The 27,453-nt window shown below is 35.2% G+C and overlaps 1 protein-coding gene and 1 long non-coding RNA gene across 4 annotated transcripts; both read left to right on the forward strand.

Moving 5' to 3' along the window:
* The first annotated feature begins 5,437 nt into the window (after positions 1-5,437).
* On the forward strand, positions 5,438-11,486 carry LZF1 (light-regulated zinc finger protein 1). Its single transcript, XM_086444512.1, has 3 exons — positions 5,438-5,932; positions 8,091-8,519; positions 10,586-11,486. Exons 1-3 carry the CDS (start codon positions 5,750-5,752, stop codon positions 10,865-10,867), a joined length of 894 nt encoding a protein of 297 aa, XP_086300638.1. The 5' UTR covers positions 5,438-5,749; the 3' UTR covers positions 10,868-11,486.
* A 2,760-nt stretch (positions 11,487-14,246) lies between these two features.
* LOC147411093 (uncharacterized) lies at positions 14,247-27,374 on the forward strand. Of its 3 annotated transcripts, none has more exons than XR_015179006.1 (4): positions 14,247-15,557; positions 16,037-16,231; positions 22,182-22,452; positions 27,041-27,374. It is a non-coding gene; the product is annotated as an uncharacterized LOC147411093 (long non-coding RNA). The 3 variants fall into 3 exon arrangements; XR_015179002.1 differs by having other exon boundaries at positions 14,249-15,557; positions 16,037-16,227; XR_015179009.1 differs by having other exon boundaries at positions 14,251-15,557; positions 16,037-16,135.
* Positions 27,375-27,453: the final 79 nt, after the last annotated feature.

Genomic DNA, 27,453 nt, shown 5'->3' on the forward strand with positions numbered 1-27,453 from the left:
ATTTTATTTTTACCTCCTACAAATTGGTCGATATTAGGGATATCCTAAAAATGTTGGATGTGATTTATCCCTTAACCAAAAGTTGAGGTCACAATGAATTAACGGTTAAATTTTGATTTTATTCAAAATATCCTTTGATGACTTAATTTTTTTAAAATGTCATTATGCCTATCTTTAAAATAGTGAAAAAAATATATGATAAAAAATTTACATTGTTCGGTCAAATCAAGAATAAAACATTCATATGAACAAATCAAGCTCGTCAGCTTGATCATTTGTTCCAATCCCTCTTCTTCGTAATTTCGCAAATAACGCCTTCCATTATCATTTTAAAATAATCACGTGAAATCAAATTTAAAATTTCTTATTTTGTGTGATGGTAAGAACTTTTAGCGAGTTTCTACAAATATTTCCATCTGATACTCTTCATCCTATAAAAGAAAAGGCCAAAAAAAAAGGTTAAGATTTTTAATTCTTTACAATAGAGGCAGGGCTTAACACTAATTTTATATTTATAGGTGAGGGAGTAATACCTTATCAAAACTCAAATTCACATTCCATGCCCTAATAGATTGGATTCGATTTTTTGTTTGAATTGATCCATTGTCAACCTTAAGAAATAGAAGATATAGAACTAGACTATAGTTGTTAATCTCATGGACTTGTCTCATAACTCAATTGAATAACCTCGATTTGATTGAATTTTGGTGAGATTTAACCTATAATCTCATTTGAACCAATTCCTCAAGTCAACTGTACAACTCAATCTAATCAAGTCATAAATGCGTCAAATCAAGTTGGCAAACTTGACCATGTTATGTTCATGTTTAATTTTTAATTGATATATTATTTTAATTAACATCGTGAGAAATATTTTTAAATAATGGGTCAGAATCCTTTAACTCATGAATAATGACTCATGAAAAAAAAAAAACACATGATTCCAACCATGTAAACACAAAATCCAATGGTTGTGATTTATCATCGGGATAAACATCTTTGAGATATGTGTTATCAAAATCTATACGCATAGCAAGTGCTTAGTTGGTAAAGTTTTTGGGTAATGATACCCGAGACCTAAAATCCAGCTAGAATCGAGTTACTAAACTCATTAAAAATAGGTTCACCAATAAAAAATGAAGAAGATATATACGGATAATTCTCAATTGTTGGATTTTGTATTTAAATGGTTGGGATCATGTATTTTCTTATGAGTCATTCTTCATGAGTCAACGAATCTCAAACCTAAAATAATTAGTCAAATTAATATATCTTTATTTGTTTTATTTGGGGCTGCAAAGTAAGTCATTGAGTTTACTTGACTCGATGGACATTCAAATTGACTAGAGTCAAGCATTTAAAAAAATGACATATTTTTTTAATGTTTTGTAGTAAATATTAAGTATTCTTTTGTTCAAGAGAATGTACATTGATGTATGTCATTTGTATATGATGTAGTATTAGTAAATAAAAGTAGAGAGGGAACCAAATAAAATAAGAATCCAGGAAGGGTGTTGGAATCCAAGGGCTTTAGAATAAGTAGAATCAAGACTAAGTATGCATAATATAAATTTATTATAAATACCATGAGGAAACATGTCTAGTAAAAATTGAAGGTAATCAAAACAATATTTTTATTTTCTAAAAAGTGGATCTAAAAGGCTTACCCTTTGGGTAGGTTCAGTTACGACTAAGGCTAAGAAAGTCTGGCTCCAACTCATCTGTTGACACCCTTATTTTTGGTCGATAAAGATCCCAAAGGAGACATCCTAGAGTTGGAGGAAGATTTTTAAAGCTAGGGAGATAGCCTTGACTAATACAGTTCACTTGATTGGTAATAACAGATCCACCTTATTGTGGGATGACCTTTGGCACCCCTTAGGTATTTTAAATTTAGATTTTTCTGAGGAGCTTACTTATGACTTAAGGGTTGGTTTGAATGCCAAGGTCTCTGCTATTATTAGGGATGGAGCTTGGAAGTCCCAGTTGTGATAGAAGTCCATATGCTTGATATTTATATTCTTCTCAATCAAGTGCCCATCCTCTTAGGCGAAACTGATTGTGTGGTTTGGAAAGAAAATGACGATGGCTTGTACTTAGTAGGTTTAGCAGTGAAGTCTATTTTGACTCAGTCGAGTTCTCCTATTTGGGTGCACCTAGGTTGGAACAAAAACAACATTCCCAAACAAAGCTTTATAGCTTGGTTGGCCCTTAAAGGTAGACTAAAGAATTTGAAGAAGCTTAAAATCTAAAGCATTAGTATTGAAGCTTCTTGTAGGCTATGAAGAGCTCATGAAGAGGACACAAACCACCTTCTTAGTGGTTGCTTCTTCGTGAGATGTCTAAGGGTTGAAATCTTGAGAAGAGGCCTAGTTAGTAGAGTTGTTGGGGATTGGGCTAGTGAGGTAGAGTGGATTGCAAATAATTTTAAGGGAGACTCTCCTATCCAAAGAATGAAGCATGTGGCCTTTTGTGCATAGGGCTAGCAACGGGTTGGATAATATCCGCTTACCCGACTCATCCTACCCAAGTTATTCGGGTATGGGTCTAAATTTTTTATCCGATTACAAATTTGGGTAAATTTATCTGCAATTATTTTTATACGAATATTTATAGGGTCAAATATAGATATGTATTTTATCTAACCTGAATATCTGTTTATCCAAGTTTAAGACGAGAAATTCACAATAAAATATATGTATAACCCAAAATTAAAGTTTTTTCCATCGTATTCACAACGAAGTATATATATCTGACTTGGATATCCGTTTGAAATTTGGGTACAAGTTGAACATGGATATCTTTAAAAAAAGTGGATAAGTAGTTGGATATGGATACCCTTAGCATAAATGGGTAAAAAATCCAATATGGATAATCGGATTTAGAGTTGGATAAGGTTATGAAAATAACTTCATCCAACCCACTCCCGACCCATTGCCAGCCTTATCTGTGCATTCATCTATTGTTTATAGAAGGAAATGTGTAATAGAATTTATCAAAGAAAGTTCAAGAACATCACTAATGGTATTGAGGAATCCGATTGTAATAGATCCTTTATGCATGTTTGAGGGGTTCAGATTGAATTTATTCACAAAACAAGATTATATTGCTTTTGGCTGAAACTTGATTTTGGGGTATGTGTTGTCAACAAGGATGGGTCTTTTCGACCACTAGAGGGGGGTTTAGGGCTATTATTGGAGACCAATAAGGTGAGGTGTTGGTTGTTGTGGTTAGGTGCAAAGCCCCTAACTCTATCATTTTCCATAAGTTGTAGGGTATCCTTCATGACTCAGGTTAGCTTGAACTAAGGACTACGCTAAAATCCAAGTTCAATTTGACTCCAACTTGGTTGTTAAGGTGTTAAATAATAAATGAAGCACCCTTGTGGAATGTTCTTCATTTGGTTTTGTCGATTAAGAACCTTTTGCCAAGATTCCAAGAAGTTTCGTTTATTCATGTCCACAGGGAGGCCAATAAAGCATCAAACTTTCGTACCCATTGTTGCTTGGCAATTGATTGTAGTTCTCTTTCTAGTTCCCTTGTTCTCTTCTTTCTCAGGACCAAAGAGGTCTTCTCTTCCTGAGGTTGTAGTTGGTTCGAGTCTACCTGAACCCTATTAACCTTTCAAAAAAAAGAAAATATTTGTTTCAAACAACTATAATTAATTAAAATTAAATCCTCCCATTCTATTCCAATTCTAATTCATTTACTTGACCTTACCTTTATAAGGTGGTCCTCGTGTTGCACCCCTCCCCAACTTTGAGGTCGTGGGTTCAAATCCAAGTTACCAATAATAAAATAAATAGCAACTCTCCATTGCCCCTACCACATAATCCCATAGACTTCCTCTCCCAAAGCGTTTGATCCCCCTCTTCAAACCCATGACTCTCTATCTCACTCTCTCTCCTTCCAAATCCTAGACCCCTTTTCCTTTATTAATCTCCACCCTTTACTTTCTTTGTTTGAGTCCAACCTCTTTTCCATATCAAACGACCAAAAAAAAAAAAAAAAAAAAAATTTAATGACAAAATTTCTCGAGCACGGTTGATGATATAGTGGAATGATTCAAAATGAATCTCTCTATTAGAAAATGTTTGAGGATTAAGTGATAGATAGGGGTGATTGAGATATTGGAAAAGTGGGGTGGTTTAATAAATTGGATAAATGGGTTACAATTAAAATTATAATAATTTTAAAAGGTTTTAATTTGATTAAATATTTTATATGAACCCACCAGGGTATGGCTCAATGGTAAGACGTAGCAACAAGAGTGTGCTCCTCTTGATTGTGAGTTCGAATTACCAGTACATGTGTTAAGTGGGCCATGCACGTACCCATGGATTAATCCTATCAGATATGGTTGGAACACGGGTTTGGCTAAGCCCAATTATGGTCCAGTAGGTATTCAATGGGGAAACTATATTAATTTTTTTTGTTTTTTGTTTTTATATGAATCTATATGCACACATCATATTAGGATTGCAAATTGGGCAGGCTAACTTGAATTCAACTTGGGATCAACCCGATTGATGGGTGAACCTGGAAAATGCGTTGAGCCTAGGTTAGGAAATTTCAATCCGAATTGAATTCAGGTTGAGCTTGGGTTGAGGTTCTGTGCAACCTGACTCAACCCGAACCCAATATTATATATTTACACATGAATATTTTTATTTATTGTTAAAAAAAAATATTAATTTCTCTTCCTAAGTATATTTGTAAAATTAAGGAAAAAAAAATTATAATATAAAAATTAATGGATTCGGAGGTTGTGTGTAAATTTATTTACAAATGATTTTATTTTTTTTATATTATATTTATTTTTAATAAAAAATAAAATTTATGTGTTAATCAAAATAAAACTAGACTTGCTCAATGATCCTAACCCGTCCAAATTACTTAATTTGGATTAATCCAAATTCAATTCGATTTTAGAAGTTCAATTTTGAATTGAACTTGGGTTAATAAGTTTTAATCTGATGATCGAGTTGAATTGAATTTTGATCAAGGATTCTCCAACTTGAGTTGAGCTTGGATTGACCCTCCAGCCCGCCTAACTCGGAAGGCTGATTTTTTTCAAAGATTCCCATAAAATTAGGACAAGGGTTATACCAACATGATTTTATGTATGATTTGATATTTGATAAAAAGGGGGGGGACCAGTTGTCAACCCATAGCACCAGTTGGGTGGTATCTGATTCGAAGACAAGTTGTTTTCCATGTATACTGTGCTCTTTCGAGCCGTGCTCAGCGACATTAACACGCACATCGTTTCACACGTTGCTGACAATAGATGCTTTTTTTATCACGTATCTCGGTGAAGCGAATAATGCTTCCGTATATGCATCCACGTCAGTAATGTGCGGAACGATGTGACATTTTATGTCAAAAATAAATATAAAAAGTTGGAGACTTTGAAAATATCGCGAAATATAAGGAATAGAAGACGTCAGAAAAGTAGAAAAACGTTTGGAGACCATCTCGTGCAGACGAACACCACCGTACGCGCTCAACCACTCGAAAGGAAGAACTAAATGTCGGCTCACCTTTCTCTGGTCTTAAACCCTCGATTTCCGAGTGATGTTTCGCGTTCTTCCCTGCTTAAACCCTAGAAATTGCAGAGCAAGCTAAGAGACAGAAAGAGAGAGATAGTTAGGGTTTCGTTGATTGGAGGTTTAATAAGGGAGGAGAGATTGGTTTTTGATCTTCGATTCGAATCAATTGTTGAGAGAGAGAGAGAGAGAGAGAGAAGATGAAGATCCAGTGTAACGTGTGTGAGGCAGCTGAGGCGAACGTTTTATGTTGTGCAGACGAGGCGGCTCTGTGTTGGGCTTGTGATGAGAAGGTGCATGCGGCGAATAAGCTTGCAAGCAAGCATCAGAGAGTTCCTTTGTCGAATTCTTCGTCGCAGATGCCGAAATGTGATATTTGTCAGGTATTTTTGACAATCAGGGATCTGGTTTCATTTGTCTTCATGTTGATCGATACTGGGTTTTGTAGATTTCCTCTAATTTTGATGTTCTTTTAACTATCTCTTTCTCTCTGTTTGAATTTTGGGTGGATTTCTATACTCTAAAGCTTATTTTGAAATATAACTTTTTTTTTTTCAAATAAGGTTTCTTTTATTTAATAATTCTTCTTAATTGGGTATTTGCTGAAGATTTTGTGTCAAGAATTTCAATTTTTAGGTCTAAAATTCCGTACACATGTAAGATTAGAAATATTTCCTTAAAAAGAAACTATGGTTCAATTTTGGCCTGCTTCATCAATTATTATTATTATTATTATTTTTTTAATTTTTAATTAATTAATATATATATTTTTTTTTGAGAGGGGGGGTGGTGGTTGAATTAGAAGCATTCTCTAGTCTAATCTGGATCTTTGTTTCGAGTTACTAAGAGAATATGTATCTACTATGAAGTTGGATTACATTGTTCTTAATGCCATATTTAGTGGAAGGACCAAGGTTTCATTACTGGAATTGGCATCTCGTCCATGCCAGATACCAAGTCGTCTCGGATGAATTTTCTGATACGTTTGAGATGTCTAGTCCAAAAATTTCAAAAATGAACATGAGGTATTAAATCTTGTTCAAAAAACTGACTTGTGCATTTGTATAGTTCAGTCCTGATACCGAGTTAACTCAGACGATACATCTCAGTCTAGGATGAATTTTGAAACCATGCTAAGGATGTGTAACAGCTTTCGTGGTATTGATGATAGGTTGGTTACCTGGAGATATAATACATATTTGTACCACTGGGTTTAGTTTATTTATTTCGTTTTTTTTTTTTTAAATTTTTTTAAAATTTTTAATTTTTAAGATATGTGTAAGAGTGAGGTGAGGTTTAAGTTGGCAATTTTGTTTTGGTTTGATATTTTTTTTGCTTATTTATTTATTTATTTTTGTTTATTTTTAAACTTTAACTATCGGGTTTAGTTGTGTTGGTTTCAAAAAATTGAAGTTGGCAACTTGCTAAGTTGGTTAAAGTATGTGAGTGTTGATACCCCAACCTGGGTTCAGATCCCACCCTCAGCTACTAATTTCCAACCACTAATCTCGCTTGCCTAGCAAAAATAAATAAATAAATGTTGTTTTCAATTGGGTATGGTAGAAAAGTTAGGTGATTTCGTGCATGGTATATAGAGTAAAAGAGTAACACAAAGATCTCCTAGTGCTTCATTTAGTGGAAGGACCAAGGTTTGTGACAACTTTCGTTGAGCACTCATGACCTATATTGAAGCTATGGGCTGGTGGTCCATGATATTTCAGAAAGGTGAATGACATAATGGAACCCAGGCCAATCTTTAAGTATATTTTGGAAGCTTATTAATGGGATAAAGTTGTTCACTGCTATTTATTTCAGGGGCAATAATAATTTAAGGGCATTTTTTTGGGGGAAAAATGACCCAACTTGGTGAGTACATAGATAGACAGCCAATACTCTTAAATAAATCTTGGATTACATGCGAAATGATGTATTAAAATCTATTTAATAGTACCATCTATTTATATGGCATGTGAATTCTATCGTACGCATATCTATTCCATGAACAATAATAATTATAGAGAATTTTTACAGAAGTGGCCAAGTTGGTGAATTAACTTAATACGTATTATGAATATCATCATATTATGATGATGATGATGATGATGATATGAGCCATAGCTTGGGTGCGGGGCGTAGGGACTAGTCAGGATGCGCGCAAGCTGGCCCGGATACCCTTCGTTATCAAAAAAAAAAAAAAAAAATTGATATGCCCTAATAAATGGAGTTAATCATCACTGTTACCTTGTCAATTTTAATATTCACAAGGATTGAACATTTTGGTATCATTTCATTGTTCTTCCTCATGCATGATGTTTGAAAAATGATACATTCATTAATTCTGCAACTTTGGGATATTAATTTCTTGGTTTAGTTTTGTTCCATTTATCCCCCTTTTCTGAAGTAAAACAATTTGAGTTGGCTTTTCATGATCATATTTGTTTACTATAGTTAAGCAATTCAGACCTTATTTATTCATCTTGCATCTTGGATTCCATTATTGTGATGTTCAATATAAACCTCAAACTTTGTTTCTTTCTGTAGGAGCTTGTTGCCTACTTCTTTTGTCTGGAGGATCGAGCTGTGCTCTGTAGGAAATGTGACGTTTCCATACACACAGTAAACTCTTATGTATCTGGCCACCAGAGATTTCTACTCACTGGGGTAAAAGTGGGGCTCGAATCCACGAAACCAGTGGGATCATACATTAAGGAGAAATCAAATTCTGTTGAAAAAACTGGCGAGAAGGTATCTCAATCAGTGTCTAGAACGGGTACTTCAATATCATTTACTGGTGCAGCATCTGAAGTGTTAAACTGCCAAGTTGGTGAAGTTGGAGGGCTGCAAACAACTAAGATGTCATTTTCAGGAGGCAATACAACTGGAAGTATTCCTGAATGGCCGTTAGATGAGTTTCTTGGAATGACAGATTTCAATCAGAACTACGGTCTCATGGAGCATGGATCTTCAAAGGTATGTCCTATTGTGTCCATATTCCAGTGTCTTATTTTATTTGTTTATTTTTCGTTTTTTTTTAATATATATGCTTGCTACCATTGACATGTTTAATGTATTTAACACAAAAATTGACATGCTTTATGTGTTAATCTGCACATGTCCCATTTAAGCATCCCATTCTTTCCATTGACCTTCTCCATTGCTTTAAGGGGGTGAATTCTGTTGTTCGTGTTCTGTTTGTTTTATGGAAAAGTGGAAAACAAACATATTGTTTTTAGATTGCGTGTTACTTTTTTTTTTTTCAAGAAGTTTCATCACATTTCTTCACCTTTGATCTCACTTTCTCCTCTCTCTGAACCCCCTCCACCCCAAACAAGCTCTCTCCCACAGTCCCACAAACCAAGAGCAGCACCCGTCCATTGCTTTTATTGTAGAAATTTTGTTTAGTTTTTTGTTTTGGAAAGACGAAATATTTTACATGTCTGCCTAAGTTCTCTGGGGATGTCTACACTAGAGGAAGATTTTAGAACAATAGCTGCTCCAACCATCATGGTGACCGTCGTCGCTTTCACAGGCTCACAACTACTGTTGCCATAATGCTCCATTGTAACCGTCCCCATCACCTCTGCCCACACATAGCAACCATCACCTCGTCCTCTTCCACTGCCTCAATCTTATCCAACAAATGACCACCACCACTATTAAGACAATATTTATCACGGGATACTTGCAATATGTGTACATTTTGTTGGATTTGCTTTTGGTTTCCTAGGTATACAATAATTATGTAGCTCTTCTAAAGGAATTTTCATCCTAAAGGTATGATCTAAACCAGACAAATCTGTGGCTTACACTCTTATCATGTTAATGTTTTATGGCTGTGCTATGGTCTGGCATGTTTTTTCAGTCACGGTAGGTATGTAGCTAACAGAAAGCCAACTTTTTAAACCAACTACGTGGCTGGTTTAGTAATCTCCACCCTTGGTTGAAGAGTCGTGAGATCTTTGAAACGTTTTTAGTGGTCATGAGTTCTGGGTTGATAATGATCCTTCAATCCCTTAGATGGGAAAATTGGATTTGCCTCTGGAATTCTTAAATGGGGAATTTTAAAAACTTAATAATTTTGGAAAATTGTCTTTTTAGGGAAATATTTGAACTTTGAAACAACTTTCTAAATCAAAACACGAAAAACAAAGTTTGGAACTTATTATTTTGAGTGAACTACCAAATTGAAAGATTTCTAAAGAGAGCTGCTATTGGCACCTCAAATTTTACTTATAAGTTGTAATAAGTAAAAGTTGGGGTGCTAGTAGCAGCTCTCTTTCTAAATAAGCCAAAAAAAAAAAAATCCCTTTCTGAGAACTTGCCATCTCCCCAACTTTTCACATCGGGGGATACTTCCAAGATCATAAATATATTATTTTAAGGTCTGTCTTATTTGAGAAGCTACTACTAAATTAGGAAAAACTCCCATATCAGTAAAAACTACTTTAGAATTTTTTTTATTAGAAACCTTCAAAATGAAGGAGCTTTTCTAAATAAAAAAAATTCTTATTTGAGAAAGCCACTGAGTTAAAGAAATACTTCCATATCAGCAAAGCTACTTTTAGGAAATTTTCTTTTGAGTATGGAGTGACTATTGAGGACTTTTTGTCCTCTTATCAATAAACTTTTACTTATATAAAACAAAAAGTATGGAGTGACTACTTGCCCACCACCTAGAACTAGGGATGGCAATGGGTTGGGTCTTGTCATGTCTGAGGTAAGGGTATTATGAAAATTTTCCAAACCCAAACCTGACCCTATGAAGTTCACTATAAGCGGAGATGATGGCGGCCACTGAGCTCATTCAGAGTTCAGTTCTACGACTAAAATGACCCCATTTCTTTTATTCAAATCTAAATTAACTCCTAGGAATTTTCACATTCTAGTCGTAACTAGGTTGGTTCTATATACTCTTTACTACTGGCAGATTGTACTTTATTTCTATCCATGGGGAGTGAGCGGGAAAGAGGTGATTTACTGTTAGCTACTTCCTCCTGCTTCATTCTATTTATTCCCCTTTTTGTGATTTGCTCCAGGGTGACAGCGGGAAGCTTGGGGATTTCGATTTGTCTCCAATTTCACGAGCTGCCAATGAAGACTTAGATGTTGACGAGTGTTTTGGTATGGTTCCGGAAATTCCATGGATGGTGCCAGAGATCCCATCCCCGCCGACAGCCACAGGTCTTTTCTGGCCAAAAGGCTTCCGAAATTCACCGTCTGACAATGTGTCTGTTCCTGATGTATGCTGCTCCGAACCGCATAATGTTCACCGATATCAACCAAATGCCCCCATCTCAAAACGCCCTAGGCATTATTAGTTGTAAATCTAGCTCCATAAGGAGAGAACATATTAGGCCAAATGTTGTATACATTTTGTATGTATCTTTGGTATTTTGGTAGGTGGTGTCTGTCTTTTTTTTTTTTTTTTTGGGGAATTTTATTGACACGCCACAATATCTGAGGGCGGGCCCGATTGAAAGAAACAATTAAAATTTTGTTTTAAGGGCACCCTCATCTTCTCCGGTGAACCAATACCCCAAAATCTTCTTCTCCGGGGCCTCTCTCTCTCTCTCTCTCTCTCTCTCTCTCTCTCTCTCTCTCTCTCTGTTTTTCTTCTCTGATCTCTCTCCCTCTCTCAGTTTTTCTCCTCCTATCTTTTTCCCTCTTCGATTTTCTTTGTCTCCTCTTCCTCGCCTAAATCGTTGGAGGTGAGAGGGATTCCTTTTGACATGGAGTGTCCACAACAATTTTTGAAACTTTAGAGGTACCCCTGAAAATTGGAGCGCCCTTAGAGTTCTATGGCATGTCAATATAATTTCCCTTTTTTTTTTTCTCCGGGTTGGTGGTGGTGTAGGTTAATGAACAATTTCAATATTAGTTAAAAAGAGTTAATGCCAGCTATTTGTGGAAGTAAATCTCATGTTTTGTTTTGAGGAACAGCTTTCAACAATCTTTTTGAAATGGTAGGATTTGGTGACTGTCTAATTCCCTTGCGAGAATCTTCTTGTGGCTTCATATAGAAAACGGTGTAGTAAATTTGATGCTCTTGTTGATACCTTGAATGGCAATTGAACAATTTTTATTACATCTCAACTTTCATTGGGGCCTTCCTCAGCTTTCTTTTATATCAACCTCTGAAGCCTTCTAAAACTAGATGTGAGCGATCCTTTGAACTTTGCAAGATTCCCAAGACACATACAATTTCAATTTAAGACAGGTATGGTATGTAGTTCTACTTGTTTCTTGAAAAGAAATGAAGGTAGGGTGTGTTTGATTGCACGAAATTTGAAATTCATGGAAAAATTGAAGTGGAAAATGAGTAGGGTGAATAAATTATAAATTTCGACTATTTACAACGCTGTCCTTACATTTTTTAAGGATTTAGTGCTACCTCTTTGGGTAAACAAAATACCAACAAAACGAACGGAGAGTTCTGTTCTCCTGAAAGTTGAAACTCGTTCTCTCTCTCATCCTCTCTCATTCTCGTTCTGTTCGCCCTCCCTCTCTGTATTTCACTGCAAAAGAACCCTAATAAAATCGCTGCTTCTCCTTTTCTCTCTCTCTCTGTCTTACTGCAACTCCTTCCCTTTCTGTCGCTTGCTGCAACGGTATCTCGCACAGAACGAGATTTCGTTAGGGTTCTTTTGCAGTGAAATACAGAGAGGGAGGGCGAACAGAACGAGACAACAGAACTCTCCGTTTGTTTTGTTGGTATTTTATTTACCCAAGGAAGTAGCACTAAATCCTTAAAAATGTAAGGACAGCGCTGTAAATAGTCGATAATTTATAACTTATTCAATCTATTGCTGCAACATTCAATCTAGGTCGTTGATCTGTGCCTTGTCCAATGGCTGATAAACATTTGTTAAAATATTTGGTAAATGGTAGGGTGCTGAACGGCTCCCTCTTTCTCTCTCTTTCTCTCTCTCTCTCTCTCTCTCTCTCTATATATATATATATATATATATATATATATATATATATATATATATATATATATATATATATATGGGTCTTGTTTGACACTCTACACTTTACCATACGTGTTTTGTCCTACATAGGTTAGAAGTTTTGGAATAGGCTAATTTTTGGTGAGGAGATCATCCTCACCAAAAATCAGCCCATTCCAAAACTTCTAATCCCATAAAAAATGGTTTACAAAAAATGGACGGTCCACGACTTTTCAACTTGTAAACATGGGGCTAAATTTTTTGGAATGGGCTGATTTTGATAAGGAGGATCTTCTAACCATAGAGATCATCCTCACCAAAAATCAGCCTATTCTAAAAATTCTAACCCATGTAGGACAAAACACGTAGGGTAAAGCGTAGGGTGCCGAACATTTCCCTATATGTGTATATATGGTCCCATTTGGCACCCAACAATTTGCCCAACATGTTTTGTCTTATATGCGTTAGAAGTTTTGGAATGGGCTGATTTTTGGTGAAGATGATTTTTATGGTGAGGAGATTATCCTCACCAAAAATCAGCCAATTTCAAAACTTCTAACCCCATCACAAATGGTTTACAAAAAATGGACGGTTCACAATTTTTCAACTTGTAAACATGGGGTTAGAAGTTTTGGAATGGGCTGATTTTTGGTGAGGATGATCTCTTCACCATAGAGATCATCTTCACCAAAAATCAGCCCATTCCAAAACTTCTAACTCATGCAGGACAAAACATGTTGGGTGCTGAACATTTCCCTATATATATATATATATATAAAAGGTCACGTTCAAAGGCCAACTTTTTGGCAAAACATTTTTCAAAACATGAGTTAAAAGTTTTGGAATGGGCTGATTTTTGGTGAGGATGATCTCCTCATTGTAGAGATCATCCTCATCAAAAATCAGCCCATTCCAAAACTTCTAACCCATGTTTACAAGTTGAAAAATCGTGGACCATCCATTTTTTGTAAACTATTTTTGATGGGATTAGAAGTTTTGGAATGGGCTGATTTTTTGTGAGGATGATCTCCTCACCGTAGAGATCATCCTCATCAAAAATCAGCTCATTCCAAAACTTCTAACCCATGTTTACAAGTTGAAAAATCGTGGACCGTCCATTTTTTGTAAACTATTTTTGATGGGATTAGAAGTTTTGGAATGGGCTGATTTTTTGTGAGGATGATCTCCTCACCGTAGAGATCATCCTCATCAAAAATCAGATCATTCCAAAACTTCTAACTCATGTTTGGAAAAATGTTTTGCTAAAAAGTTGGCCCTTGAACACCACTCATATATATATATATATATATATGGATTAGGTTCAAACGACAACCATATAGACACACATATAGACAACGCGTTTTGTCTTATATGGGCAAAAATGTTTGGAATGGGCTAATTTTTTGTGAGGATGATCTCTGTGGTGAGGAGATCATCCTTGCCAAAAATCAGCTCATTATGAAACTTCTAGACCGTCCAATTTTTGTTGAAAAATTATAGACCGTCCAATTTTTGTAAATCAATTTTGATGGGGTTACAAGTTTTGGAATTTGATGATTTTTTGCCAGGATGATTCTCTCATCACAGAGATCATCCTCACAAAAAATCAGCCCATTCCAAATATTTTTGCCCATATAAGACAAACACGTTGTCTATATGTGTGTCGCAATGTGTGTTGCAGGAACCCGACCCTATATATATATATATATGTATGGGACGGCTCAAGGGTCATATGTAAAAACATATGAAAAAACAATGGTTTTTTAAAATATGGGTTAGAGGTTTTGAATTGAGCTGATTTTTTACAAGGATGATCACTATGATAAGAAGATCATCCTCACAAAAAATCAGTTTAATCAGAAATTTCTAAATCCATCAAAAGTGATATACAAATTAGTGACAAAAATTGGCAAAAAATCGACGGTTCACATTCTAAATCACTTTTAATGGGGTTAGAAGTTTTAGATTGGACTAATTTTTTTTTAGGATGATCTTCCTATCATAGAGATCATCCTCACAAAAAATCAGCTCAGTCCAAAACTTCTAACTAATATTTTAAAATTTTATTGATGTTACATTGTTTTTACATATATTTTTTCATATGGCCCTTGATCCTGACCCTATATATATATATATATATGACGGATCATGGGACATATGTAAAAACAATGTAATAATAATAAAATTTCAAAATATGGGTTAGAGGTTTTAGATTGAGTTGGTGTTTTGTGAGGATGATCTTTATGATGAGAAGATCATCCTAAAAAAAAAAAATCAGTTAAATCTAAAACTTCTAACCCATCAATAGTGATTTAGAATGTGGACCGTCAATATTTGTAAATCACTTTTGACGGACTTACAAGTTTCAAATTAAGCTAATTTTTTGTGAGGATGATCTTCTCATCATGAAGACCGTCCTCACAAAAAATCAGCTCAATCCAAAACTTTAACCCATAGATCTTAGATACGGAGCCATAGATCTTTCTCTCAAGATACACAACTACACATACCTCGAGATACATAATTGTACATGTTTTATGGGAATATGCAGTGTGTATCCCAAGGGAAAAATCCACGGTTGTTGCAGGGTACACGTAAGTTGAGTGTTTGAGTTACTCAATCATTACACTATTTTGATGCATCCTTCTCTATTTTGACCCGGTTACGCTCTCTTTCTCTAAAAAGAAGCAGATGAAATGGCCATGAATCTAGGTTGACCCGTTTCAATGTGAGACGGTCTGAACATGTCCCGAAAACACCTAATGTAGATCCATTTTCTTTCTCAAGCATAAAAAGCTCTCATTAGAAGAATTGGCCACGAATCCAGGTTGACCCATTTCAATCTTAAAAAAGCTTAACATGACCCGAACCAAAAATACCTAATGCAGATCCATTTCGTTTCCCAACCTAACAGGTTCACTGTGAACTTTTCTGTTAGTTTCACTACCAGATATCACCTCTCCCGACCGCAATAAAATCAAAATTAGGGTTTCTCGTCTTAGGAATCAGCTGTTTCCCCCCAAATTTATCGGCTAGAAGAGATCAGATTTCGTTTCAGGTAATTGCATCAGTATCTGTCTTGTTATTATCGTTCATTTTTTATCTGAATCAATGTAATTTCTGCACGTCCATGCATGTTTATGGCTTTAATGGCTATTAAACATCTACGGTAAGAAAAAGTTCTTAATTAGAGCACCCAACTTTGTAGAACCTTAATTTCAAAGTTCGTTAAGAATTAGGATGCTTATATCTTTCGAACTTCAGCTTTGATCTCTCTCTCTCTCTCTCTCTTGATATGTTCTTTGGGATCCAAATTCTACTGTTTTGCTTTCATGAGATAGAAGATTTTACAGAATTCTCATATTTGTGAACTTTGGTTTTGTTGTTAAAGAATTTCTCCAGTGAAAATTGACAACTTACTCCCATCTAAAATTGCAATTTTTTTCCAATGGTATCTTAGGTCTTGATGAAATGCATGATCCTTTATTTTGTACGTGTACTTAAATTGAAGAAAATTCACCTGGCTATTTCTTATAGGAAGTCATCTTCATGGGTCATGGAAAACATTTCTTCATGGCGTGGCTCAACTTGGCTGGCTGGGCATGCTTCCATTTGGATTTCCCCTCTTTTCGATAGGCAAGTGGGTACTAGTTAGTTGTTAGTGGGTGAGGATGTGTTTTGTACCCATCTCAAGTCATCAGCAATCACAGACTTTACCAACTTAACAGGCTTGTATCTTCCTTCCATACAAATTTTGATGTGATACTACTTCTGGATTGTGTTAAAACATTTCCCTTTTAACCATATATTGCTGTGAGAGACTTTCATAAAGTTTAGATTAATTTTGAGCTACATTACCACTGTTTTCTTGATATGTGTCACTTAATGAACTTTTTTTCCATAACTAACTGTGTTGCATATAAGTAGATTTGTATGATATGGCATCCCTTATTGATTTGGGCATGCTTTATCTGAATTTTTGGTATGAAATGTTTGATATGAGACATGCTCTTGGGATGCCCTATTAACTTACGCCCTTACCGCCATGAACTTGCCCATCTTGCTATCCCCTCCCCCCTCCCCCCTCTTCTCACAATCAGGTTTCTTTCATACTTCACGACTTCCTAATTAGGGACAATCATTATACTTTAACACCCTCTGAAAATTCCTCTAACTGGGTAGTGTCCCCCAACATATTATACTCTAGAGTCTTAGTCTCTTATTTTTTCCTTAGTACCTACCCTAAATCCCTTTATTCTTCCAAATCAAAGTTTTCCTTTCCATTGCGAGTTACATACTTATCAATTTACTCATTTTGCATTAGTTTGGCTGTCACTTTTTTGACGTAGAATAGGGCACTTCCCAAATAGGAAGTGCTAAAATGAGGTAAATTGGAATAAGAGATGGTAGGGTAGAAAGAAAAAAATTGGGATGCCATTGTGAAATTTTATTCCAATCTATATAGGAACCGAAACTTTTTTGTTTTATATGGGATGCCCTTTGACAATATTTCTTTAAAATAACGTGATTTGTTGGATGACCTTTTGACGAGGATGAAATCCTTGGAGCTTTGCCTTGATGAGTAGTGATTGTACCCTCGGGTAAGAATGGATTTTCCATTGCTTTCTGTACAGGGAACCAAACCTTTTCCGTTTTTCGTTTTGATGGGATACACTTGGACAAAATTTATGTAAAATCACATGATTGGTTGGATTGACCTTTTGAGGAGTATGAAATACTTGGAGCTTCGACGTGATGAGTAGTGATTTTGCCTCTAGGTAAGGATGGATTTTCCACATCCTTTTATAAGAGGCGTTGGAAGACGTTACAATGTTTGTTCTTGAAAGTTGTTTGAATTTTCTCTAGAATTTGTGTTTCTCTAAAAGCCTCAGTGCCATGTTCATAGCTTTGATTCCCATGTGAGGTAGGAAAAACTTGTGAAATTTAAGGTTTTGAGTTTTGTGGACATTGTATAAAAGTCTTCCTGAAGATTTTTGTTGTTGGCATGAGAATTGTTTTAAATGATTTCTCTCAATATGCCTTTTGTTCAAAATAACTTAACTTCTCAATGGGGTTCTTACTACTGATGAATGTTGTGATTCTAGAATGTGGTATTATGGGTATCTTTTGCAAAATAGACTTGAAGGAGTATAAACATGGAGAATGGGTTTGATGTTGGATGAAGAAAATGGATCAACGTATTGTTATCTATGGCCTTTTTCTTGTTCGTGTTAAGGTGACCCAACTTGATTTTATCATATTTCTTAAGGCATTCAGTAAGGATATTCTCTTAAGCCTTTTTCCTTTTGGTGGTGGCAAACTTTAATTGCCTAATGCAAAATATTGAAGAATGGGATGTGGTAGAAAGTTTAGAGCTAATGAAGTTTCGGTTATCTTTCATCTTTATTCGCCAACTCTGCTTTCTTTTGCAAAGGTGCTCACTACAATTGCAATACTTAAGATGTTATCCCCGACTTAAAAATTAATCTCTTTGAAATCAAATTTTTTGATGGTGGGGAACTTGAGAATTTAAGGGAGTTATTGTTGCCCTTGGGGATGGAAGATAATTCTCCTTTCATCCTTGAACTTTGGTTTGCCACATGTAAAAAGTTACTACCATGTGGGGGCTTGTGGTGGCAAGTTTTGGGGAAAAAAACCCGCCTTTATGAAGAAATGTTCCCTCTAATGCCTTATCAATTTACCAACATATGTTTTATCTCTTGTTAGGATTCCACTTTTGTTACCAAGAGGTTTGATAAATTTGAAAGCTATATGGTATTAAGATGCCAAAAAATACCTTTTGGAGTAGAAGTGAATTTGCCATCTGGAGGAGATAATGATTCTGTGTAATGGTCATGTACATAGTGTCATACATATCTAAGTTTAGGGAGTTTGCTTGAGCCGAGCACACCGGAGGGTAGTCATGTACGTGTGTGTCCATGTGTATGTGTATGTCATTGAGCTTTTGTGTCGGGCCTGACCCACCTTTTCGACCTACTATGCTTGGGCTCTACTTTTGATAGTTTCTTTTTGCAAGATCAAATATGATTAGCATCCTCTTTGAGGGAACGGGTAAAGGTTGAAGGCAAGCAACAAGCCAAGCTTTGTGAGCAATCATGTACCTATGGGCTACTGAGCATTGTCTAGTACGACGAAGCAATCCTTGCCTTTTAACGTGTTTGTGTATATCATCTTGCCTTGTAAGTGGCCATTTTAAATCATTAATAAAAGTTGTTTTTTGGACATTTGATCACATTGTGCCTTTCTTGTGTTGGATATGCCTTGAGTGTGCATTTTCGCAAGGTAGTGGTTTCTAGGTTTATTTGCAAGGCACAACCTTTAAGTGCTGCATGGTGTGCATTTGAAACAAACACAACCATGAAAAGCAAGCTCCCAATGTCCTATAGTTAATCTAGAGTTAAGCTAAGGGAGTTCAACATTGTTGTTCAACCAACATCAACAGTTGCACTTACCCATAAGGAACCAATTGGATGTGTCAGGACTTGTTAACACTCTTATGTATGTCAATACATGTTGACATTGTCCTAAAAGTGATGTCTTGTAGCATGTGTACATAAATGTATATATATATATATATATATATATATATATATATATATATATATATAGGAAAAAGGTTGTATGGACCGAAGGATCAGGCAAAGCCTAGACCGAATAGAGTTGGACATGACACGTGTGTTGTTCTATTGTTAAAAAAATGCAAGTCATGCCCCTTGAAAAATGATATTTTATTGTGATCTCCTCTACTCTTAAATATTAAAATTTTATTCTTCTCTTCTCTAGCAACTTTCAAAAGAATGCTACTTCTTCTTTCTTCATCATCTTCTCAATCAAATATCAGACGGACACTTGTTTTTTTCACTAAAATGAAATTAGGGTTTATCCCACTTGAATTGATCACAAACCCTAAAAGGCTGAATCTATTTGAATCGACGCTGAGATTTCACTTTTCTTTGGAGATTATCTATTTGATACTTGGTGTATTGGTTTATGCAATAATTTTTTTTTGTTTGTTTCAATTATTTCATCTATTTTTTTCCGTCTATGTGGTGATGTGTTTCTTTGCTAAAACTGTGATTTTTGAAACCCTAAAAAAACTGAAAATTTGGTTTATGTTTTTACCTATAAAAATGGTTGAAGAGAGATTTGATTATGAAATGGGTAATTTCTACCCTTTTCTGGCTGTGGTTTTTGAAAATTAGGTCATTTCTATCCATGGTGAGGTGTTTCTCTACTAAAATTGATTTTAGGATGAGAAATCATATTATGTTTTGTTTCTAGTATTTATATTTTAAATCTTATTTCTCTGTTTTTAAGATCTGTAAATGTTCTTTAGGGTTTCAAAATAGGGAGTAAGAATCAAATCATAATTTAAGAGAGAAGGATCTCCAAAGAAAATTGCCTTTTTTAAGGGTGAAAGGTTGTTATATTTCATACAAAAAAAACTGCATCCAGTTCTAATTGGTCCAAGCACAGCTTGGTCCTTCGGTCCATATAACTGCATCCCATAAATATACATACGTACATACTAGAGTTTGCCTGTGCCTATGGCACGAGCATCTTCTTTAGGGTTAAGCGAGTAAAAGAGAAAAAATAATGAAGTTGGTGGGGTATTATTGAAAAAGGGGGAGAAGAGAAATGCAATAACATTGGAAGGGTATTATTGGAAAAGGCTAGTAGAAGACAAACAATCAACCTAGAGGATTATTCTTGGAAAGGGAGGTAGAAGAAAGAAAATAAATTTGGAAGGGCATTCTTGAAAAAGATGAGAAAAACAGACAATAAAGTCTAAAGTGGCTCTTGAGTGTAGGGAGATTTAATCTCATCCCCTACTGATGTGAGGGATAAAACAGTGGGGTTTATAGTTGTGTTTTATCATATATATATGTGGGGAATGCTATTGTTGAAGACTTTAATGGACATTAGAAATCTAGTCCCTCAAAACCATGTATTCACCATGACTACCACTATCCTTTTTTGTTTTGTTTTTAATGCAAAAAAAAAGAAAGCAAGGGTTTTATTGTCATTGTGTAGTGACATTTTTGTAAATGTCACACAATTACACAATGACAATAATACCCTTGCCTTTTGCCACTAAAGACAAAAAAGGTTGGGTTTTTAAGGGAATGTTAGAAAAAAATTATGGTTTTGGAGTTTGCTATCATTTTTCCCCCTCCCCTCTTAATAGGTATGTGGGTGAAAGCGGGTTTGAACCCATGGTATTACAATTCATGTACTTTTACCATCTCACCAAGTTGGCATCTTTTTTATTGTGAACTTTCAATGCTTGATTTGAACTTTATCATCTCCCTACGTATATATAGGGAATGTTAATGCCCAATGCTTCATGGAGACGTTAGAATTTTTCATGGCTTTGATTTTTTTGAAAATATCATTGAAATGTATTTATTATTGTCTTTTAGTGCACAAAGTAAGGGTATTTTGTAACTTGGCATTTTTGTAAATATTAGAAACCTCAATGACATTTTTGTAGTATTTATTGCAATAATATTTTTGTATAAATATTTATTTCACAATGATCAAAATACCCTTACCTTTTGTACTTGAAAACAACAATAAATGTGCTTCAAAAGTATTTTCAAAAAATCAAAGTTGTGGAGGATGCTAACGTCCCCATGAAGCATTGGACGTTATCTTTCCCGATATATGTACAAAAGCCTAATGATACATGCAAGGGGGAGGAAATGAGTGAGGAACTCGCTAAACCTCAAAATCAGTAGTAGTTACAAATAAGATGGCTACAAACGGATTTTCCCCACCTAATTGCAAAGTTGTTGAAACTAGAAATAACATTTCTTGAAACCACTCGTGGTAGAAGATCATTTATACAAAACGGCCTTGATGGATTATCTTTGTTGAAACAGGACAATTCCTCTCCTTCCAAATTGACTAGGCTCAGGCTAAAAGGAAGAAGCTTCCATAAAAGATTCTCCCTAGTATTTATTGCTGTATAGTATGAACCATGTCACATGGATTACTTTTGAGGAATATATTCTTCTTCAACGTCAATAATGTTGTTGATATAAATTTTGGCTAAAATTTCTGGTTGGACAACTAACACGTTTTCTTTTAAAATTACAATAATATTGATTAAGATATACTAATTAATATTTGTTTGATTATTTTGAATGAATATATTGTTAGAAATTGGTGTGGACTTGGTGGGGTTTGCAAGCCCTTGGAAAAATCTTGTGAAGGAGTGGTTTTGAATGATATCCTTCTTCGATTGAGCCTTTGTTTGTTTGGTCACTTGTTTTCGAGTCAGTTTTCTGATTATTATAAGAATCAATGGTTGGGGTTAATTAGATATTGATTCATATTAGATTATTATTATTATTTTATTGGTAAGCTGGACTTGAACCTGCAACCTCAAAGTTGTTTTGCAAGTGTCAAACCGACTGAGCTGCGGGTCTAAGCCCAGATTATTTTTATTAAGATGAGGGCTGCTGCATTTCTACTTTCCTTTTTTCCTCCGAGAAAGAACATATTTTGCAAGTGACATTGAATCCCCCATTTGATACATTTTTTTAAATCTTATTCGATGTTTAGTATTTTCAGTAACAGCTGTGCTCTTTCGTTGATCATATTCAACTGGACTTATCATCAACAATTGCATAATGTGCCCCCATGTTCACTGTAGATTTGGATACCAATTTTTGAATCTCGAACTAAGATCACTTTGCTCTTCTCCTTTGCTGTACATTCTGGAGAGTTCCATTCGGTTTGATATGTTTATGACCAATGACATATTTGAAGCTTTAGGTGAACAAAATCTGTCCCAATGATCCTGATGCCACCAAGAAGTTGAAGGAATGTGAGAAAACTGTAATGAAGCTCAGCTTTGAGGAAGCCATTGCTGTACATGGATCCGAAAGATGCTCAATAACTAAGTATTGATTTTCATTCCATAGGTATTAGTTCTTCTAGTCCATTTGCATGTTCGTGTCAATTATATTATTTCATTGCATTCAAATACAAGCATGTTAATATTGAGTGCTGTTGTCCAGACCTTGCGTCTTACTGAAGTAGATTTTGCTTTCTTCCATGCTGATTTTTTGAAAAATTACCAAAAGAGTGCCAAATTTCTAGTTGATTATAAAAGAATAATAATTTTTAAAAAATTACCAAAAACAACTTAAATTGCTGGACTGTCTAGCGGTTTAGTAACTCTCTGACAGTCCAGCATTTTATGTTGTATTATGAACTTGAATGACGAAAATGTTCAAAGGCCTTAATACATAGAGGGACATTATTTGTATTTTATTTAATATATAATGTAAAATGCTGAACCATCCAGCAAGTTACTAAAAAACTTAATGATGTTATTGTTTCATATTTTTCATTTTGAGATTGATTATTGACAATTTATATGCTACTGTTCAATACATCGGCAAGTAACATTCTCTTTGCCTGTGATTAGATTGGGTAGTTTATATATTGAGTTATGCATGTGCTCTGTTTGGTAAGCTTATATGTGACAGTACAACATGGTACATAACATACTTTATTTGTACATGTGTTGGTGATTGGGGCTTTTTTTTAGGGTAGATCTAACAAAATTTATTAAAATAAGTAGATGGAGGTCGAGAGATCTGCCTAATACAATCAAAGCTAAGACTAACTACCCCCAATATAAATGGTTGTTTCTTTCTGTCCAAATGCCCCAACATAGAGCAAAAAGGGCCATCCATCACAAGATCTGCTTTCTGGAACTAAGACCTTTGATCTTCCAGCCATGAAACAAAGATTTAATAGAAAATGGAAAAACCCAATCGAAGTGGAATAAAGAAAGGAAATGGTTCCAAGTAGTGTTGGAGAAAGGACGATGAATTAGCCAGTGATTAACTGACACATTGTTGGCTTTGCATAGATAGCAAACATTGATGTTAGTGATACTCCCTCCCAATGAAACGATCAATGTCAATGTTATCAGGTGTTTGTGCGCCAAAGCAGCCGCCTATCTTACTCAGGTGCCTAGGTGCCACCTTCATTAAGCAAGGTTTCAAAAGAAATGTACTTTGTGATGGTCTTTTGTCGAAGGCAATGATCTAGGGCTATATAATCAATTTATTAAAACATAGGGGAGTCTCATATTCACCAAAACTTGGTGAGGAATGTGTAAAATAGTAAAAGTGTAAATTAGTGAAAACATGATACATGTTTGTAAAAGCGTAGAAGAAGAAGAAATCCCAAATGACAAATCCACTTGTTAGATGTACATTTTGTGGTCATACTACATCCGTGGTCCTACTTCATTGAAAAGAGTATGCAAATTATGCAAAAGATCAATGATGGATTTGGATCACAAATTGAGAGTGACCTATGAAGGGATGTTTATCAAGAACAATTGAATTCAATGCCTAGGGATGCCTTAGGGGTGGTAAATGGCAATCCTAAAAAGAACACAACAAAAAGGATCAATGGATTTCTTTTGTAGGCTGAGCCTCAAAGATGTGGTAGTCGTCAATATTGGAAAGGGAAAAAATGTGCAAACAACTATGAAAGACTAATGGAAAAAGAAAAAAAAAAAAGTTAGAAATCATATCAATCATATATTGCTACTTTATTTTATCGAGCGGGCATTCCTTTTAATAATGTGTAGTTGAAGAGCTTTAAGTTGATGATGGGCAATCATGCAATTTAGACCAGTTACAAGCATCACATTTATCATGAGCTTCGTAACCATTTTTGAAGTATGAGGTGAGTAATTCAAAGAAAGGTTGAAACTCATACTACATAGAAAAATGTATGTACTATTGTGTTCGATTGATGGATAGACCAGAGAGGGATAACTCCTATTAATTTCTTGGTTAATTGTCTAGTGGGCTTTATTCAAGCTACTTGATGATGTGATTGAAGAAATATGGGAGACAAATGTTGTTCAAGTAATTACTTATAATGCGGTGGCTTATGTTTCAACAGGGTGCGTTTAAATAGGTGAAAGACAAATTATTTTGGACCCCATTTGCATCTCATTGTATCAGATATTTGTGAAACACATGTGCAATAATATTGATGAAGGATAGAGCCATGACTACATTTATTTACAAGCATACTTTGTTACATAGTATGATGAGAAAGAATTGGAGGAAGGGATTTGATACAACTTACAGTTACCTGATTTGTTACAATTTTTTTGATGCTATAGAGCGTACATACTCATAAAGATGCTTTAAATACTCCATTTGTTTTTTTTTGGTAAGTATAATGTATTAATGTATTAATGAAGGGGAAAATACAAAGAGGCCGAGGAGGCCTCACAAAGAGCTACAAAAAAGAAAGTTAAAACGTCAATGATTATATAAAGAGTTCCATCTAAAAAGAAAGTCATCAAATGTAACTCTCGTAAAATCTATGTTCTGTTTAGACCAAAGATACAATAAGCCCAAAATCTCCAAGAACCTGCCGTGAGGGCTTCTCATCTTGTTATTGAACACCCTGTTATTTCTTTCGTTCCACACCCTCCAAGCAATAGCTGAGGGAAGAATAGCCCAAAGGTATCTTTTCCTGGATAAGAATGCATTGTTGGCCCACTCTTCCAACAGCGAGGAGAACTTACAAGGAAAGACCCAATAAGTACGGAATAACCCAAGAAAAGTTGATCAAATATTGCGAGAAAAGGAGCAATGAATTAAAACATGATCCACAGTTTCACTATCCATCAAGCAAAGGGGACAACAGTTTGGTGTGATCCAACCCCGAACAATCAAATTATCCAACATGAGAATCCTCCCCAGGGACGCCAACCAAACAAAGAAAGATATTTTAGAAGGAACTGACTTGGACCAAATGATGGGTCCCAAAGCTGATTTCTCAGTAGAGGGGAGAAGCCACTTATAAAAAGAACTGACAGTGAATCTCAAGTTTTTAACCCACATCCAATCCCACTTATCCTGTTGACTCTCGTTGAGGTGAACCGAATGCAGGAGATCTAGGAAAGATGCCATCTCTGTTAGCTCCCAATCATTAAAGTTTCTCCTAAACCCCAAATCCCAAGTAGAGTTGGATTCGTTGCGAATCAGACATTGCTGGATCAAGCGAAATTGAGCTGCTAGAGGCAATGTGCCGTACCATCTATCCTCCCAAAATCTAATTTGGCCCCCCTTCCCTGCCTTAAATCTAATCCCTCTTTCGAACTCCTTGCTAACTTTGAGGATCCCCTTCCACACACTACACCCAAATGAACCTTTAGCTTCACCACTGTACCAACCTGGCCCCCTTTCCCCATACTTGGCCGCAACAACCCTCCTCCACAAGCTACCCCTCTTCACCAAACCTCCGAAGCTATTTCCCTAAAAGTGCTCTATTAGCAAGTTTAAGGCCCCTAATCCCCATTTGTATCAACTTCTTCTCTCAAAGTATGCAAAGAAACCAATGGTAGGCCAAAGTTCTAACACTATGATATCTATGAGGTTTTAGAAATGAATTATCAATTCACTTAAAGTGGCTCATCCTTTTGTAAAAGTGTGGAGAATGGTGAGGAGAAGACCTAAATAGACTTAATTTATCATAAAATGGTTGAATTTATTAAAGCATTATTTTATGATAATGAATGGGGATTACATTATTGAGAAAATGTGAGATATTTAGTTCAATCAGCCACAACATTTAATGGTTTACTTCCTTAATCCGTCATTGTAATGCTACATGAGAGAAAGACAAAATGGATTTCACGAATGGTTAGATTGAATGATTACTGACAAAGTTGTACAAGATAAAATAAGTGACCTAATTCTTTAATTTAAGAATTATTAAAGAGTTTTTGAAAAGTAAATTATAATATGACAGATGACAAAAGTGTAACCTACTAAGTAATTTTTAATTATGTAAAGTGTTGATTAATATTGTTACTTGTTTATGCTCTCGTTTTCATTAAAATAATTTTTTCATTTGCATTTTAATTATTTTATTCTTTTTGAATGTAGATTCAATTAAGAAAACTTTGCACAAACAAAGATTGAATTACTTCAACTTTGTATAATATAATCAACGATTACAGGAGAGTTTCCTAAAAAGACGAAAAAATCAAATGCTTGTGACTTCATCATTTTATGAGTTGGATCTCACATCTGAGTGGTTGATTAGGTAAGTAGAAGATGAACTTGTATTTGATGGCAACGATCTCAAGTGGCTAGATATTAATAAAGCCTTGGGTGCTTTTCAGGCTGCCAAGGGGTCATACAGACAAATAAGATGATTAACCAAACACCACAATAGAATTTATTTCATAACACTCTTTTGTGATTGCATGTTACAGATGGGTAATAAGGGTGTGCATTTATACAGTTCAAATCCCCCTGATATGAAACCAAACATTTGTTACTTCTTTGAAAGTCTCATTCCCTTCTGTTGGAACTGTTTAATTTCAATCATTTCCTACAAACTTAATCATCTTTAGATACTATATAATTGTTTTGTGTTTTATCCTATTTGGGATGTAGATGCATTTAGTACTGTGTGATCTTTTTTTTTTACTTTCTTCTCTTGATCAACTTGCAGCTACACCCCGAACTTCAAATCAATGGTATATGCAAATAACTTCCTCCGGATGTTCTCTTGATTTCTTTCCCCCCATATGAATGCCATCATAGGCTGTGAATGTATGGAACACACCAAATGGTGTTGAGGCCTGAGAAGAAGCCAATTGACGGCAAGAAATGCAGTTTTTGTCATGATATCTTAGTCCTCTGCTTTGCCTGTTAATCATTCTTCTTTGCTGAATCGTAAAGCTCTGGTCTAGATGGAGATGTAAGACTGATTCGTTTCATTTCTATCTATCTGTACATTTTGTCTTTCTTTGAGCTTATTTTGAAGAGCACAAAGCTTGCGTTGAGAGTTGTTAGCATTGCCATATCTAAGGATGGTATGTAGGGTGCCATTCTACAGATATTTTGATGGAACCAAGAGAGAAG

This window comes from Akebia trifoliata, chromosome 1 (genome assembly GCF_017979445.1).
Source record: "Akebia trifoliata isolate Shusen 1 chromosome 1, ASM1797944v1, whole genome shotgun sequence".
Classification (NCBI taxonomy): Eukaryota; Viridiplantae; Streptophyta; class Magnoliopsida; order Ranunculales; family Lardizabalaceae; genus Akebia; species Akebia trifoliata.